Below are 17,484 nucleotides of genomic sequence, written 5' to 3'. Positions count from 1 at the left end.
GAAGAATTAGTATTCCTACTTACTCCATCCTAACAAAGCTAAACTTTATGCAACATAACCCAGAATTCAAAGCACAGTAAGTCATCAGGACAAGCAATGCTTCCATTTAGCTTAAGGGAGCGCGATACTCTACTCAGTAAATTGATATTTTGATGTGATCTTTTCTGACAATTTCTACTTTACCAGTATATATATTTTTTGATGCCCACTCCTGACCAAATGAAGTGGAATAGTGGAACTGAATCAAAAGATATCTCAAAGTAAAGTTACTTTCAAGCAACTGTACAAAGTTTTGTGCTCTGTGCAACTGGCGCAGACGATTTTGCTTTGTTTTTGAATCAGAGTGATAGCAGGACGTCCAAACAATGACTGACAGCAGCAACAACAACAGCATGCCATGTGTCTTAAAATGATAGTTTGTTAAAAGAAAGACAACAAAGAATTCATATAATTTCTCCAATTAAAATCTTTTAAATCTTTTAATTTTAATATTTTTCAGTTTTAAATATTAACTTTCAGAATTATTTTTTAAAAATCTGTTTTAGAATGAATATTTGACAAAAAAATAAATAAAAATCAATATTTACTCAAAACATGCTAAATCGAAACTCGCGTCACAAGGACAACTTCTGAATTGAAATGGAGGAAAATTGTGGCAGTGATTGTTCCCGATCAGGAAGCAGACAAACTCAAGAGTAAATTTGAAAGTGCAGCGTAGAACTTTTGCAGCAGGAGTTCATCAGAAATTCACCTCTGAGCTGTAAGTTTGAAAGTAAACCCTCAATGGTATCCCAGCATGCATTTGTTTATACTCTTTCCTGCTAGCTTACAGCTCTTAAGAGCCCCAAGCTAACATTAGCTTAGCAAAAAATACAGAAATAAACAGCGAGCAACAATTGGAGCCATGCAGCTGCACTGTTTTGAGCGAGCTCAGTTGAGGAAAATGACGACAATGTATTTGTCTGTAAGTTGACGCATCCGAACTTGAGTGGAGTAGGGAGACTACTCAACACAAAATGAGCTTTTTCAAAATCGTGTGTTTTTAGCTGCTCTTGATCCATCACGATAAGAATAAAGAAATGATCAGAAATGCTGTTTTAATCTTAAATTCTATTATATATCCTATATATTGTAAAAAACATCAAAAACACAATTTTCAATGAAGTGGGTCTTTAAAACTTTACATTTGAATCCTACTATGTTTTTGTTGGACCACATAGTTTAGCCAAGGCTATGCTTATGTAACTTTCATTATAATTGGATTAAAATAGATTGAGTTAGTAAAAACTAACATTTTATTATTGGGGATGAATCCAGTAGAGGTTTAAACAATTTTCCAACCTAAATGGGGAACATCTTTTGTTTTTGGTTTATAAAATGTAGATTTTCCTGTAGAACATTCCCTCCTAAGTGTATTAGAAAACCCAATTAAAGTCCAATGCTTTAAGAACTGAAGCCCACCTGAAGAATGCGATCAAAAGGCTTCAGACCCGCCTGGTCAGCTGGTCCGTCTGGCCGGATCATATTGACAAAAACTCCTTTTTCCAAAAGTCCATCCGAAACGCTGAAGCCGAAGTCTCGGCTGTCCAGGTCTTTCCGTACAGTCACCTGTAAATACGGCTAAAGTTACTCTTTTCCTTAAAATTGTCAGTTCTAAATCCATCAACTAGGTACAAAAAAAAACAAAACATTTATAATTTTTTTTGTATTTTACATTGACACAATCATTGTTATGGTGAATTAGAAATACTAAATGAACCTGGTTGTGTGTCCACCTGATGTGGAAACACTAAACACTCATTGTAACTGCAGGTGTTTAATTTTTCCATTGGATCGGGACGTTTCACCTGTAAAGGAGGGTAGCAGAACCAAACACTTTGAGGAAGACTTTCCATGATATCAAGCACGCTGTGTCAGCTCACAACACCGCTCTGCTCCTCACAGGAAGGCTGTGACATACTCAGCTATTGCTAGGTAAACAGAGCAGCATGAAAGCAGCTGATGACACCAAGGAAATTTCCCAGCATGCATCCCTGATCTCAGAGTTGGCTTGGAGCAGATGGTTAGGTTTTGCCGTTTATATCGTGTTTGTTGTGCTGTCATGTGTGAAAAAAACTGTTTGGACTCACAGATTTCTGTTTTTTCCTCTGAAAATCTCATCTGTTAGTTTTTGATAATTCTTTTTTTCTTATTTATTCTCAGAGTTATGACAGTAAACATTTTCTGAATTTCAAAAACAGCATAATGTCCATTAACAAAGTGTGATAGTTTCTAGTTTAAAACCACCTTATGAAGCGCCAAAGCTGTGGGGGACACGATCTCTGGAGGGTCCCTTTTGGACGACACCTCTCTGGCGCCGGTCAGCATGCTCAGGCTGCTTTTGTTCTTAGCTTGGATTCCCTCCCTCTTTATGGGACTAATGTCAGAGTGAAACATGGCTTCTTCACAGGTCTTGGTCTCTTCGAGGTACAGACTTAAAGTGCTGCCTGTCATGGATGCCTGAAAGAGGCCAAAAAATGAATCAAATTTCCTTTACGATGATCGTACACATGTAATTCTGTGTACAGAGATTAGCAGCAAAGACACTGAAGAGTATGACAGCAGGTGCATGGCTTGTCTCTTCAGATCTAAAAGCAGATTACACACTGATGATTAACATAATGCTTCATCTGCCATGTCCAACAGCATCCACTTTGTGGATTCATGTGAAGGACAAGACTGATGGAGGAAGGCAGGGAACCACAGACATCTTTCTACCAACCTCCAGCTCCCTGAGAATCTCCGACTGGCCACAGGTCTCCAGGTCCTGCAGAGTCTGGGACCAGAAACTGTCTTCCTTGTTGAAGGCGCCGTGGCTACGAGGTGGGCTGATAAATCTATGACAATGCAGGAACCAGAACATGAGAGCAGCCCAGCAGTCTGAGGGTTGATGCTGCGTACAAAGCAGCATGGGAAATGCAGTTTTTATGGGCTGCCAGGCGGAAGAGTCCCATTGACAACGTCTCAGACTGTTATTTGTCTGTCTTGAAACAGCTCCATTTAATGAGCAAACCACTAGTAAGTCAAGGCCTCAAAGTTCACTACTGAGTCACCACCCCCAGAAAAAAAAAAGGAAGACGGGAACTTGGGAGCATGGGTCATAAAAATTGTGTGAGGAGATACATGTCCGGCGTTCGGGTTCTTTCAGGTGAGATAGGTTTTGGAACGTGGCAACAGAAAAAGATGCATCTATGTGAAACACCAAAGAGCTGGTTGGCAGTTAGTAAAGCAGATGAGAGAGAGAATACCTGAGAAAGGAAAAAAAAGACACAAGACAGTTTGGAAAAATAAGAAAACACACAACAGAAAGAAATGATTACAAAGATGAGGTTTGATTTTCTCTACAGTTAAAAAAGAATGTAAAAGAAAAATGAATCATCTTTGTTGTTACACCTAATACAGTAATGGTCAGAGGATCTCGAAACTTTAAATCAGGACTTTTTTAGTGGTTTAAGATATTTAATACTCTTATTGTAGGGTTTTTTTTGCATGATTCAGTTTAAAATGACTAAATAATATTTGATATCATAATTCAATTTAAATTTGTAGCTTCTGTAATGCAAAAACTGACTCCTAAAATAGAAGAAAGACTCTTGCTTCAAGAAAATTTGTCTTGCAAAAATAATAATAATAATATTTTCAAGAAAGTTTTTCAATAGAAAACATTTTTCTTAGTGTCTAGAATATTTTTGGCATACAGAACATTTGTCAATGGGAAAAGAATAGTTGACTTATTTCTAGGAGGCCTGTTTTTGTTGTGTACAATGACCAGAAGCTCCATAAAAATATACTGAAGGTCTTTAAATTTTGGACTTTAAAAAGAATTTAAAAAAATCCTAATTTACAGAAACAAACATTTTTAACCAGTTCAGCCTTCAGAATCAAAGTAACCTCAGAAAGCACTTAGAAGTGGATGAACTGAACTCTATGTCGGGGTTAAGCTGCACCCTCAGCTTCTTACTCATCAAATAGGTGCCACATCATAGTTTGTGACATAATTTTATTGACAACATAAAATGACAAATTTTTACAGTCTTTTATCAACTACCTAGAAGTCTTTGAAGTAGATAAATGACAATGACCTTATTTTAATTTTCAAGAAAAAGATACTGCTGCTTTTGCTTCATATTTAGATCCACAACTCCGTGTTAATGACGACTTTTGATCTTCGTTTGACAATCATGACTTTATCTTCAGGAAGTTTAAAGCACTGATCTGACCAAGACTGTATCACTTCAACAGAATTATGAAAAAAAACAAAAATCAAAAAGATTATCACCGATAATAAAATAGTGATGATACATAGCTTCCATTTGCAAACAGATGTAAAATAAAATAAGAAATGAAGAAAGAATAAAGTAAAATGTCAGGACATGAGAGAAAGAACTGGAAGTGTGTTCCAACAAGCTAAGATACACACACACATAAAGTGACTTTAAAAACTGGCATTTTACCTCATGGTATTTATTTGATTGGTTTGATGAAGAGAAAGACTTTACCTGTATAACTCAACTGCAGTACAACAAGATTGTTTTCAAAATTGTTTTTCATAAATTTAAACAAATGATTCTTGAAATTCACTTAAAAGTTTGAGGTCATTTAGAAATTCCCTTACTTTTTTATCAATGAAGATAACTTCAAACTATTTAAAAATACTCTATTATAAATCCAGTAAATCATTAAAAAAATATTCTAGCTCCAAATGCCTGGTTTTTGGTGCATTATCTACATAGGAGAATAGAAGCCCATTTCCAGCAACCAGAACACTGGTGTGTACCACTCTCTTTAGAGAACAGCACAAACAGGCTCTAAGCAGAGTAGAAAGAGAAGTGAAGGGCCCTGCAGGACAAGTGAGTAAAAATATAAATACATTAAGTCTCCAGTGTGAGAAATAGACGCCTCACAGGTCCTCAACTGTCCGCTTCATTAAATAGTACCCATAAAACACCAGCGTCAACACAGAAAGTTAAAGGAAATTTTTCGTTTCTTGGTATTTTCTCTCATGGGATGTTTTTTATTTTTAAGAACAACTACAGACTGTTGAGTTTCACGGGAAAGTTCTCTTTTTTGGCCATTTTGAACGTTTAATCAACCCAAGAAATGTGATCATCCAGATACTCAACCTAATCAAAAACAGGTCTTAAAGCTTCTCTAACCAGCCAAACCGTTTTAAGCAGTGTTGATATGATCACACAATATTTTTCTAATCATCTGTTAGCCTTCTGACACAATGAGGAAACACACTGTACCATTAGAACTCTGGAGTGATAGTTGCTAGAAATGGGCTTCTAGTCAGTAATGCGACAAAAACCAGACATTTGCCTCTAGATTCGTTTTTTTTAAATCATTTAACACATTAATAATGCATAAAGTGTTTTTCCGATTAGCTCAAAGTTATCTTCATTTAAAAAAAAAAAAAGAAAAATTACTTTTCTTTCAAGAATAGGAACATTTCAGTGACTCCAAACTTTTAAACGGTCGTGTATTTGAAAGATTCTGAAACTAAAACTTTAGCAAATGGACATAATCAGACTTGAGGTGGATGAATGGATGAGTCAAATCTGACACCAAACAAAGCCCGCTTCACAAGTGAGGCTTTTTTGGAACACACTTCGAGCACTCACCCAGGTATCTTGTCCCACTCGTCTTCAGTGAATCTTCCATCGTACAGGCCTGTGCGGTGGCCAAAGCCAGCAGAGCTGGAAGTAGTGTGCTTCCTGGGCGTTGGCCGTCTCCACTCAGGCGGATTCAGCAATAAATCCGAAGCTTTGTGAAGATATGTCCCTAAAATTAAAGAACACAAAAAAGTAAATCTCTACCATCACTTCAGTAGGTGGGCGTGTCGTTTTCCTGCAGTGGATCTCACCTTGGCTAATGTAGCCTGCATCAAACCCTGAGCTATCCCAGGAGCTCATGGCAGAGTCAATACTGGGCACAGTGGCGGAGTAAATCTCGGAGAATTTGCTGGTCTTTTGGGAGTCTGTCAGTTCATCATCAGGGTCACTTAAAAACCCAGCTTCTCTCTCTGGGAGATGCAGTCTTTCAGACTCTGAGGAAAAAAATGAAAAAAACAGTTCATTAAGGTGGAAATGTACATAAAGTAGGGCTAAAATTCAATAAAAATGTGTCTTGGGTGGAAATATTAATATAATGTAAAACTAAAACTGAATTTATTTGTAATGTGATTTATTTTTGCTTTTGTTTCAGTCCTAAACGGCAGTCTTCGTCTGTTAGAGTCTGAATAACACGTTTTACGGTCAGCCTGCTTCTTGATCTTCAGGGTGACGGACTCTCCGGCCATCTGCAGCAGATGGATGGCCTCACTCAGTGGCTTTCCTTTCAGGCTGACCCCATTGATGGCCAGGACTCGGTCCCCTATGTGGATGGCCCCGGTCCTGCAGAGTTAAAAAAGACAGATACCAGACAGTACCAACTTGTGGGCTGGAAAGCTGTCAGGGTGCCAGCACGCTGATCAAGACAAGAACAAAGAGGGGCCTTGTTGTAGAACAGTTATTGTTTACATTCCGTTTATGTTAAGTTCTAGTTTTTGGGCGGTTCAGTTTGTCATCTTCTAACTCAACTTCTCTCACCTCTCAGCCAGACCTTTTTTAGTGAGGCCAGAAATGACAATTGGGTCAAAAGGTTCCTCTGTGCCAGAAATCGTGATCCCCAGAGGTCCGTTATATCTCTTCAGCTCCACAGTGTAAATGATGGAGCCCGACATCTCCAACTCATCTGCAGCACAATAGAGTAGACGGCAGAAACTTAAAAGGACTCAGCAAAAAATGTAAACAAAAAAAAAAGCATTGGAATTTCTTACGTATCCCTAAACTTAAAGATGGAAATTTCCACCAAAGCATCTGTTCTTCCTCTGTATCTTGAGTAAGCAGCTCAGCCCTCATACGGGTGAGCTCTTTCTAGAGAACACTACTTTCTCTCATAAATCAAGAGTGACAAACATGAAATCTGAAACTAGTTGAACGTGCAGGAGATTTCAAAAAGATAGGATTATGACGATCTAAAGATAAAAATGTTTTTCTAAAGAGTGCACAAGTTGATTAAAGTGCACCAAAAATGTTGGCATCTAAAATGTCTTTATTATTATTTCACCTAGGTGTCTTAAATTCACTGGTTGTGTGATCATATTCATTAAAAGAAGCAACATTTAACCATAAATACCTATTTTACCCCTTTTTAAGCAGCTGGTGTAGAACAATAACAAAAAAATAAAATAAAATAATGGTTTTACACTAAAATAATTTTATTTAAAGGTAAGAATGTTGGAATAAAACATGATTTATAAACGTTTAATCGTTCAGAATCTGAACTCTGAAAAACTCTAAATATAAATCTTTGTTTTGTGTGAAAAATGTCCCCCCTCTATTTCTTTTATACTGTGATTGGGGTGTGTACCAATGTTGTCCTCGTCCTTCTGGATCCTCAGTTTGACCATGTCTTCGGCCTGCTGTAGAACGTGCATGGCGTCATCTATGGTGCAGTTCTCCAGACGCACAGAGTCGATGGCCAGCAGTCTGTCTCCGGGCTCCAGAGTGCCCGTTCTATCAGACACAAGAGCAAAAGGATCACAACTATGAACTGGGAGCTGAGAGCGGCTTCTCCTGACTCATCACCAGAATCCTATTAGCCTTACTTCTCAGTGGGATTCATGGGGGTGACCGTAACCTTTCCCTAAACCTTATCAACACTGAGCCCTTCTGAAACATAGTTGCCCCACTGATCTACTTTTGATAGCTCAATCCTATTAGGCTATTGTTACATCGCAGATCTGTTTTCGTCTTCATAATTACATACATCACTGGTAGACCTATAAAACTTGGTTTAGATCTGTTTTTATGCAAATGATGCTTACCTGTGTGCTATGCTTCCCTTTCTGATGTCAGAGATGATGAGAGGTTTGCCAGGTTTCTTACTCGCTGACATAAGAAAACAAAAGCAGATTTTGGTGACAGAAGCGTGATAAAAGTCATTCAAACAATCCTTTCAGAGTTTCATTTCTTTGTGTTTCAGCTATCATGCTTAATCTCCTGATAGTATTATTTTTCCAGGAGCAGCTGGAGCAGAACGATTATTGATGAATGTTGGTACAGACCGGCATTATTTAGAGGTAATGAGCTATGGGCCTTCATGTTTTTACAAGCCTGTGTTTAACGCATCACTGAACAGATTGAGAGGAAATTTACAGCAGCAGCACCATCGTGCAACGCCGCCCCCTGCTGGAAGTGTCTGGACTTACAGTTGATGGTGATGCCCAGCTCCACTCCTCTCCGTTTGGGGAGTTTCACATGGAAGGTGCCGCTGCTCGGAACCACCGACTCTGAACCAGATTTAGGACCAAAAGTTACAGGATGACACAGAAATGTAAAATAGGAATGATGGCTTTGGAATGATACCTGCTACATCAAACTCCACCTCCACTGTGACCTTATTGGACAGAGCGGAGTCTCTGAGGAGCTGATGAGCTTCCTCCAAAGTACCGTCTTCAGTCAGGATGCCATTGATGGACAACACCCTGTCTCCTACCTGCAGCAGACCACATCTTCGCATAGAAAAACACAAGGACATTAAATCAAACAAATTGACAATGATAAAACTTTGTATTTTATCAATTTTTTTGTTATTTTTTTGGGGGGAATATTTACCTTTTTAAAGATTTTATGTGGAACAGTTTCAGTTTTCAGATCAAACTTCAGTCTGGCTCAATGATGAGCTAACGTGACAATTTTACTAGCTTTTGATTTTAATAATATCCGCATCATTTTTTACAATTAATATGTTTAGTAAAGATAATGTTACAGAAAAGAAAAGGTCTATAATAAAGCACTAGATGCGTCGTCTTCAGCATGTGTCAAGGTCAAGGCCCGGAGGGCAATTATTTTATTATTTTTAATGATCTGATGTTTTTTTAAGCTTATTTCTTACTTGTATGATTTTGACAAAATATATATTTTGAGGAGAGTAATATATTGAAGTTATTAGCCCTTTGACACCTGAGGTGTCGATGGTGACACTTCAACACAAAATCTTAAACATATTACAACTTCTTAACCGTTAACACGATCGACGTAACTCCAGTAGATTTTGAAGGAGCTTCAAGTTGAGGTTTTACATTAACTTATTCTGGAATCATTTTACTGCCTGTTTTATTCATAGTAAAGGTGAAAAGTTACATTTTTAAAGTTTTAAAAATTCAGTTTTTGTATGTTCAATAAAAGTTTATCCTGTTCAGCCTGCGACCTAAGGTGTGCTGTGGATTTTGGCCCCCTGTGTGATTGAGTTTGACTCCCCTGGTCTACAGCATTACATCGACTACTTCACTGCACCTAAAAACAAGGCAAAATTCATAAAATTTGAACAATTTTCTTTAAAAAAGCAACAAAAAAAGTAACAAAAATGAATTCTTATTTTACAAATAAAATTATAGTCACCAAAACTGGATTTCTTATTTCATTATGGAAAATTTTAACTCCTCGACTCCTGTTGATGCAAATATGCATTAAACCACTTTGACTTTAAAATGACCTTAATTTGCCTGAAAGCAGAAACAATTTTATTTTTTTTATCTATTTGAAATTTCCAACAACTGATTTAGTCCCAGAATTACACCAGTGACTGATCAGTGAAGCCACCCAGCCCAAACACAAGGAAGAAGCTTCAGTCTTGTAAGTTCTTATTTATCTCGTCCTAACTAGGAAAATGTGGTCCTGGGTTGGAAATTGCTTGTTCAGCTTATCCTAATCCCCCCACATAAATTCCACTTTTCTGCATCTTTTTGAACTGTGCACGCTAACACTGAGGGACTGTCAGCTGATATTAACTCAGTGACCAAAGCAGCTCATTAACCTTGTGTGGAGACTGAGGCACCAACATCACAGCCTGCTGATGTACTTGAGTCACTCCTGTCTAAACTGCTGCTGAACTAATAATGCAAGAGGACCCGGGGGAAACGCCCTCTCTGCTGCCGCACACACATCATTAATCTTGCACGACAGTTAAAACATCGTGAATTTGCATCCGTGTGAATCCGTATACTGTAGTCGTAACCAATGGAAGCAAAACGCAAGCAGATGCATCAACGGGTTACAGTTATTTTAAGAACACACTCATGCTACTACAGAGAACCCAGGATAGATTCAAATCAGAGCTCAGTTAGGAGAAATGTTCCAAGTGTTTCAGACAAATGGTGCCTTTACTGACCGATTATACTGTCCCTACAGAAATCTACCAGGAACACAGCTGTGACATACAGGTTAAAAACAAAGTGTGAGTTCTGAATAGATCTGATTTTTATTGGCACATTTATCCGTCCAAATTGACACACAGCTCCCTTTAAAAATCAGCAGTTTCCTTTTTAAAATCACATTTTTTAAGCCTGAGTTGACACAGATGCAGCTTTAGACACCAATTCTCTACCAATACTCAATTTATATACTGGTTGATTTTTTTTTTTAAATGAGAAAATACATTTTTATCCCACATTTGATAAGTACGGTGGCCCTAAAGTGCAAATTACATCAACAAATCACTCAACGCAAAAGCATTTTAAAGATCACAACGACATTTAAGAAATCAGAAAAAAGAAAAGAAAAAAAACACATTCCGGTATATATATTTTAAAAAACAAAAGTAATTTCACGAAAAAAATAAAATCTTAAGAAACAAAACAATAAGACACCAGAAAAGGTATGGAATATTGTGGATGATGATATCCAATATTGCTTCATAATAACTTTCAGCTTAAATGATGGATAAATGTCATCATCCAATCAGTGATATCCTGTAGCTCCTCCCTTTATGGTTTCTTGTTATGTTATTTTTTTTTTACATTTCCTTTCGATTTACTGTATGTTGTTTATTTTTTATATTTTGGTTTTTTATTTTTTATTTCTAAAATAAAATGTTTTTAATTCATTTTGCTTTTTTAATTGTCGTTGTGATCTTTTTTGCATCATGGGATTTTTGCACTTTAGAGCCACCGTAGACACTAGATGAAATGCTTTCAGCGAACAGTAAATACATGATGCTCCCAATGCCAGAATAATGTCTGCCTTTATTACCCACTGCTGTGTTGAAGGTAATTAAATGTACTGTATTTTCTTTTTCCATTTTGCAGCTGAGTAAATGATCAAAGCAGCACCATGAGGTTCCCCCCCTGCATCATCTGGCTTCGCTTGTTAGATCTCATTGTGTTACCTCTCGGCTGGACTGTCAGGTTCAATGAAACGGATGACTGGGGGAGCGGAGAGCGTTTCTGTGGCAAAGACTCCCCCCTGCAGCTGGAGCCCAAAACCTGTGAGCGGATCCCCCTTCAGGACCACTTCGCTTGTTTCCACGTGATAAATCTGACCCCCTGGCCCCACCGAACTGGACGCCAGCGACACTGAGATAAATCAGGGGAGGAGAAGAAAAAACAGACGGATGAAGAGATTAATATGGAGGTTTAAGGAAATGTAGTGGAGCGAGGGGAGAATGTTTTGCCCCCTGACATGGGAATGAGTCATGGCTGCGTTTACGTCACCAATCGGTCACATTTTTTGCACTTAAAAATAAAATAAGGCTCATAGAAAAGGGAATAAATGGAAATATGATCCAATTATCTACTATTCATATTAGGATTCCTGCAGGAACAGGTAATCTAAACCAACAGGAAGAGGTTTCCTCATACATGAGCTTTTGTGGTCCTTCTTCCTGTTCCTCCTCTTGCCGGTGGAGCTGCGAGGGCTGGTGGGCGTGATTGGAGGGATGGGGCAGGGCAGCGTGTTACTCCCCTGGCTGCTGAAGCCTGAGGTGGCTGTGGAGGAAGGGGAGAAGCCACCGCCCACCAGAGCTGAGAGGAAGACAGAGGGATGGAACGTGGAGAGCATCAACTGGAGAGCAGGAGCACGCAAAGTTAAATTTGGTAACGAGCATCAGTGCAAACCTTTTGATGGAACAAGCGTGCTGATTAAAAGACTTCTGCTCTGGTGTGTCGCCAGCAGCAGCGCTGTCACAAGTGATAACTTACATTTGCAGTGGTCCTGCTGGTTGTGTGGGTGGCTTGGGCTGCTCCATGTCTTGCTGTGGCTTGCATGTGGGGGATGGCAGTAGTTGCTGCTTTGGTCCCAGTGATGGCTGCTTTTTTGCACTTTTACTGGAGAAGCAGAGAGGAAAATGTGTTAAGGGGAAAAAAAAAACCCTACAACTTCTCTGCAAGGCAATTTTTGAGCCGTATCCATTAAATCACAGTTTGATCTCTGAGTCTAAGTTGGCACCACACATCCAGTGCCTTGGAGGAAGATTGGGAGTGGAGTAATAGATATTTAATGTCTTTGTCATGGTACGTTAAATGACATCCTATGAGTTGATGTGCTTCTGAGAGTGAGTCAGGCACACAGAATGGTGCAGGAAATGAACAAGAAAGAAATCTTACTTTTGCTAGCAAGCCTCCAAAACATAGACTGCAAATTAAAAACCATTTTTATCATTTCATTTTCAAAAGAGCCAACGGGGGCAAAAACTGTGGGGGTAAGCTGATTGTCGGCCATGATAGTGATTGCTGGGAGGCCCGTGGTTTGTCCTTGATTGGGTGCAGCTGAAAGCTTAATTGGTTTTGATGGAGTCTTTGCATCAAACTGCCTGTGCTGATGCGTCCTTTCAAAATAAAATAATTAAAAAAATAAACAGAGATTGTCAATAAAGTTTTTTTTAGTCACAAATAGATTTAATAAAATAATGGAATATTTTTTTAGAGATTTTTTTTAACTGATTAATATTATACTTTCAACCAGATTTATGCAACTGTTTCTCATTGAATGTCACATTAATTGTCTTGTTTAATACAAATATTTAATTACGATCAACTACCTTAAATGGATCTTGAAGAGAGTTTAATCCATTAATCTGGAATGTTTGCCAGACTTCAGCAATCGAGTTAAAACCAACCATATGTGCTCTGCAGAACTCCTGACCCCAAAAGCAGACAGTTGGCATTTAGATCAAAGTTACCTGAATAATTCTGTCCCTTCCAGCGTATTTGAAGCTCACTTTAGTGTGCTTTCTAACCAAAAGCGGCAGAAAATCAGTGATTTCTTCTTCTTTCAGATTATTTTTTATGACATTCCCAGAGCAGATTAAACAAACCAGATTAAATAATAAGATCCAGACTCTGCTTTTTTTTCTTTTAGTATTCATTGATCCGTTTCACAACACTGGGCAAAAACAACAAACAGAAATAAAGAGAATACTCAACGTAGTTGGGAGTCAACTCGATTTAATTTCCTTTTTTTGATGTTATGATTCATCCTGCGCCTCCATCAAAGTGCTCCTGCAGCTGCTGACCCAGAAATAAGTCTAGGAAAGTGGTAAGAACATGATCTCTGACAGAGTTGGGGTGTGTGTGTCCGTGTGTGTGTAGCTTGTTTGTATGCAAAAGAGACCGAGCCTGCGTTCAAAGCCAAAGGGATGGATGCCGACGGGTGCGGCGTGAACGTACAAACACACCAACGTGGATCCGGAGTGCACAGAGAAAGGAAGCTGGGAGGCAGCCATGCACTTTCCAGCCGTTAGGTAAAGAGAAAGCTACCAGCAGACACAATACATATGGTGACAAGAACATTTCAAGAAACAAGCCACACATTGATGTGGAGTTAAAACTAAAACATCAATAATCTTGGAATTGTAATCTCTACTCTAACTACTTTGATGTTTTTTAGAAAATTTAACCCAGTAATGTGTATTTTCTTTTTTGGAATATCTAACAATTCCAGAGTCTTTCTTTATTATCTCATATTTTATTTCACGTTTTAGATGTAAATAGAAAAAAATCACCCAATTTTATTCCAAGTTTTATAGTTTTTGAAAAATAACAAACAAAAAAGTTTAAAGCACTACATACAATATGGTATTTTATTCCATTAATAGGAATAATGTGCTGCTAATACATCATCATCCATGACTTTGAGCACCAAAATAGATGTAGTACTGCAGCTGCTACATGAGCATTTCAAAGCAACATGGCCTCCATCATTTTTTCTCTGGTGGTAAAGAGTCAACACAGCAGCCATGATTTTTTTTTTTTTTTTTTTAAAAAGTTCACCTCAGGGTCAGTTTGAACATTCAAACAGCAAAGAGTTGAATCTTGAGCAGCATCAACGTTAAATTCATGTAACTAGACTTACAAAAAATCCCTCTTATAGGTTTGCAGGATGAAAAATACACAAAAAGTCCTCCAAAATCATACATTTATTTGCTTTTTTTTTTACTTCTGATCTGAAAACTATTATTTTCTCTTACAAAATATGTTTTTTTAATGCAAACCTGCAGGACTTACCTGCATCTTGTGCTCTAATGGGAAGCCTGCTCTGATGGGCGGGAAGAATCTCGAGTTTGACAGCTTCAGAGGTATTGGCGAGTAGCTGTGTTGCCTCCATCAGGGAGCAGTGCTCTGTGCCAGTTCCATCTATAGAAAGGAGGATGTCCCCCACATGCAGCGCTCCACACCTGACCATGACGCGCACACAGAGACCTGCTCGGTCAGGAGGGACTCTATCCAATGACGTGCATCTACAAACTGTTTACTTCACCTTTCCACCACACTGGCTGGCTTTATCTTGTCAATAACAATAACTTGTTTGTTCTTGTATATGGCTGTGGTGAGGCTGATGCCCAGACTGGCTGAGGAACCCTTCACTATCTCCACCAGCAGAGGGCCTGAGGCCTGCTGCACCGCTTCTGAGGGAGACAACACACACACATTGTAAATGATGGAGGTCAACAGGGTTACAGAACACAGCCAAAAGCTACCAATGCCCCTTTTACAGTCTTAGCACACAACAAAAACCGTCATAAAGATGAACTCAAACTGCTTCTCGTAGTTTCACTACTCTCAGTTGTAAAAGTTTTTACTTTTGGTTAAAAAAAAATTCAAAGGAGTCAGTTTTTCTTCTAAAGCTCATTTTAAAATGAATTATAATTTACAACTTTAACGAATATGAAATATAACGCAGACTAACAATATAACATCTTGTCTTATTGTTATTTTTAGCAGTAATTTAAATGCAACTTTTGAAGAAACAGTTCAGGTTGATTTATTCTTTGTTCTTGATTTCTACATAATTTTTTTGCATCCTTCTGACCCTTTGAAGATGTGATCAAATCAATGTGAATCTAGTCTTTCTACTTTGATTCTAAATGGCAGAACAACCTTCACATGGTCAGGACTACGTCTCTCTCTTGGAGTAGAGAACCGTTTCCACTCTAATGAGCATTTTGCCTGAACAACTTCCTGTTTCCCTGATTCTCCCTGAAGGTGGCTGTGTGCATTGTGTTGATGGGCTCTGGGACGCCTCGCTTCAGCTTACAGGGAAGAATCTGAGTATCAGACCTGCAAGCTGTTTCAAAACATGTTCTCAGTGAAAATTTGTTGAAACATCATGAAGGATGTTTCATTAATCCTCGCGATTTCCAATCCCATTTGCTACAGTCTGTGTTGTAAAAGAAATGTAAAATATTGCTACAGTTATTGGATCAAAAGAAGCTTTATTTCATAATAGTTAAGTGTAAAAGTTTACTTTTTTAAATGTTTCTTCATTTTGTGGAACTAATTTTGTCACTGTTCACAAAGGAGTTCTACAGGGTTCGGTTTTGGGCCCCTTCCTTTTCATCTCATACATTAATGACCTAGTTCAAAAGATTACTCATGCAAACTTGCATTTCTATGCTGATGACACAGTCATTTATAGTTATGGTTCAACTCTAGTTCAGGCCATTGAAACCCTGCAGAAAGCCTTTTTTATTGTCCAGCATTCACTTACTCACTTAAAATTATTTCTCAATGCGGAAAAGACCAAGTTGATGTTGTTTTCTGATTCCAAAATAGTTCCTGAAGTGTTCCCTGCACCCCTGAAGGAAATGTAGTTCATGAATATAAGTATCTAGGTGTCTGGATTGATGACTCCTATACATGCAAAAGACGTGGACATTGAACGTGCATAGCAAGTTAAACCAGGTCGAACTTTGACCAATCAGAAATTGGGATTTGGTAGTGATGTATGGATGCTGTCCTTTTTCATTTACGGAAGTGCCAAGCATTTGAAAATTGGTCATGGAGGAGAAGTCAATAATTGGGGTTTGTTTCAGGCCATAATTACATAACACCAAGTCTTTTGTGTATCAGAGTAGAACTGCGAAAGAAAAATCTTGAAGCAAGATTCACGAGATTTGCACCGCTTGGACATTTTGCACCAGTCTTGTGTCGGGTAGCGACAGTCCAGTGTGAACGCTTTACACTAAAAGTGCGTTCTTGAATGCGCGGCACATGCGTGTTTTTTTTTTTAAAAGCATCTAACTTTTAGAAAAGGAAGTATCTGGAGACTCTTTTCATGAATGTCGTCTCCCCTTGTGGCATCTCCAGCCCTAACTTTTACATTAATGCAGCCAAACGCCCACACTATTTACCCTCAGAGCAGTACTGTTGTACCATGCGTCCGCACATTCCCTATGTGTGTGGTTGTGGTAGTGTGTGTGTGAGTTTGCTCACCCATGACAGAGACGTCATACTCAATCAGGAACAGAGCTTCCTGGCCGCTCTGCATCAGCATGGTCAAAGCATCAGCGTGCCTCTCTCTGTTCAAAGGCATCCCGTCTATGCTCAACACTCGGTCTCCTGCCTTTAAAGTCCCCTCTCTGGGAAGACACACGAGGAGACAGATCCAGACAATACGCTCTAGTTGACATGTGCACGACGCTCCCACAGCCGCTTAAGCACACATCAGAGTACATGACTGACCAGTGAGCATTTCCTTCCAGGTGAAATGAAATATAAACAAAATAAAAGTCGCTGATGCTGAATTATGTTTGCTTCGGTGCTTTGGCGCTTTTGGTTTTAATCGGGAAAGGCGCAATGTTGCTTCAGGCTCTGGGTGAGCAGTGGCCTTTCTGCTTTAAAGATAGTCTATACGTGTCGCAGCTGCAGTTCCATGCAGCTCAGGAGCAAAAGATCTGAAAACATGCAGCGAAGTAGACTCCAAACCAGTTAATGCATAAATGCCAGTTTGTTCCTCAACAGCAATTTGTTAGGAAGTATTATGTGCAACATAGAAACGGGCAAATAAAGACATGGTCCATATTCTACACACTAGTCTCCACCTGCATACCTGTCAGCAGGACCTCCAGGCCTGACACTGGTAACTATCAAAGGTCGTGACCTCCGCCAGTCTTCGTGGAAGCCCCCTAAATCCCACAAAAAAAACACAAATTAGTAAAAAAAAAAAAAAAAAAGTCCCACTAGTATTATATTGAGATATTTTCATAAAATAATTGATCTTCTTTAATGTTGTATTAACCTACCCCTCATGACAAACCCAAAGCTGTTCCCCTCCTTGTGTAAACAGACCTCAATGGTTTTGGTTACGACTCCTGAAGGTGCCTGGACTGAGAGCAAACAGAGGA

At 38.7% G+C, this 17,484-nt stretch overlaps 1 protein-coding gene across 7 annotated transcripts in view; it reads right to left on the bottom strand.

The window, feature by feature from the left end:
• LOC112158779 (glutamate receptor-interacting protein 2) overlaps positions 1–17,484 on the bottom strand; it is a 29,522-nt gene that overhangs the window by 1,559 nt on the left and 10,479 nt on the right. For 5 of the 7 annotated variants that reach the window (XM_024292326.2, XM_024292327.2, XM_036212774.1 and 2 more), the window contains 19 exons: positions 17,383–17,466; positions 17,190–17,265; positions 16,574–16,719; positions 14,619–14,766; positions 14,366–14,535; positions 12,062–12,187; positions 11,723–11,884; positions 11,251–11,437; positions 8,451–8,596; positions 8,294–8,374; positions 7,910–7,973; positions 7,453–7,598; positions 6,630–6,774; positions 6,295–6,434; positions 5,906–6,088; positions 5,664–5,823; positions 2,762–2,876; positions 2,287–2,499; positions 1,462–1,608 (listed from right to left, as the gene is read on the bottom strand). In XM_024292326.2, the coding sequence (XP_024148094.1) occupies positions 1,462–1,608; positions 2,287–2,499; positions 2,762–2,876; positions 5,664–5,823; positions 5,906–6,088; positions 6,295–6,434; positions 6,630–6,774; positions 7,453–7,598; positions 7,910–7,973; positions 8,294–8,374; positions 8,451–8,596; positions 11,251–11,437; positions 11,723–11,884; positions 12,062–12,187; positions 14,366–14,535; positions 14,619–14,766; positions 16,574–16,719; positions 17,190–17,265; positions 17,383–17,466 (2,639 nt within the window). Of the gene's footprint in view, positions 1–1,461; positions 1,609–2,286; positions 2,500–2,761; positions 2,877–2,965; positions 3,288–5,663; positions 5,824–5,905; positions 6,089–6,294; positions 6,435–6,629; positions 6,775–7,452; positions 7,599–7,909; positions 7,974–8,293; positions 8,375–8,450; positions 8,597–11,250; positions 11,438–11,722; positions 11,885–12,061; positions 12,188–14,365; positions 14,536–14,618; positions 14,767–16,573; positions 16,720–17,189; positions 17,266–17,382; positions 17,467–17,484 lie in introns of those variants that run through there. The other 2 variants (XM_036212772.1, XM_024292330.2) reach the window with 2 other exon arrangements.

Source organism: Oryzias melastigma, linkage group LG7 (genome assembly GCF_002922805.2).
Source record: "Oryzias melastigma strain HK-1 linkage group LG7, ASM292280v2, whole genome shotgun sequence".
Classification (NCBI taxonomy): Eukaryota; Metazoa; Chordata; class Actinopteri; order Beloniformes; family Adrianichthyidae; genus Oryzias; species Oryzias melastigma.
This window is presented reverse-complemented; position numbering and strand designations above follow the sequence as displayed.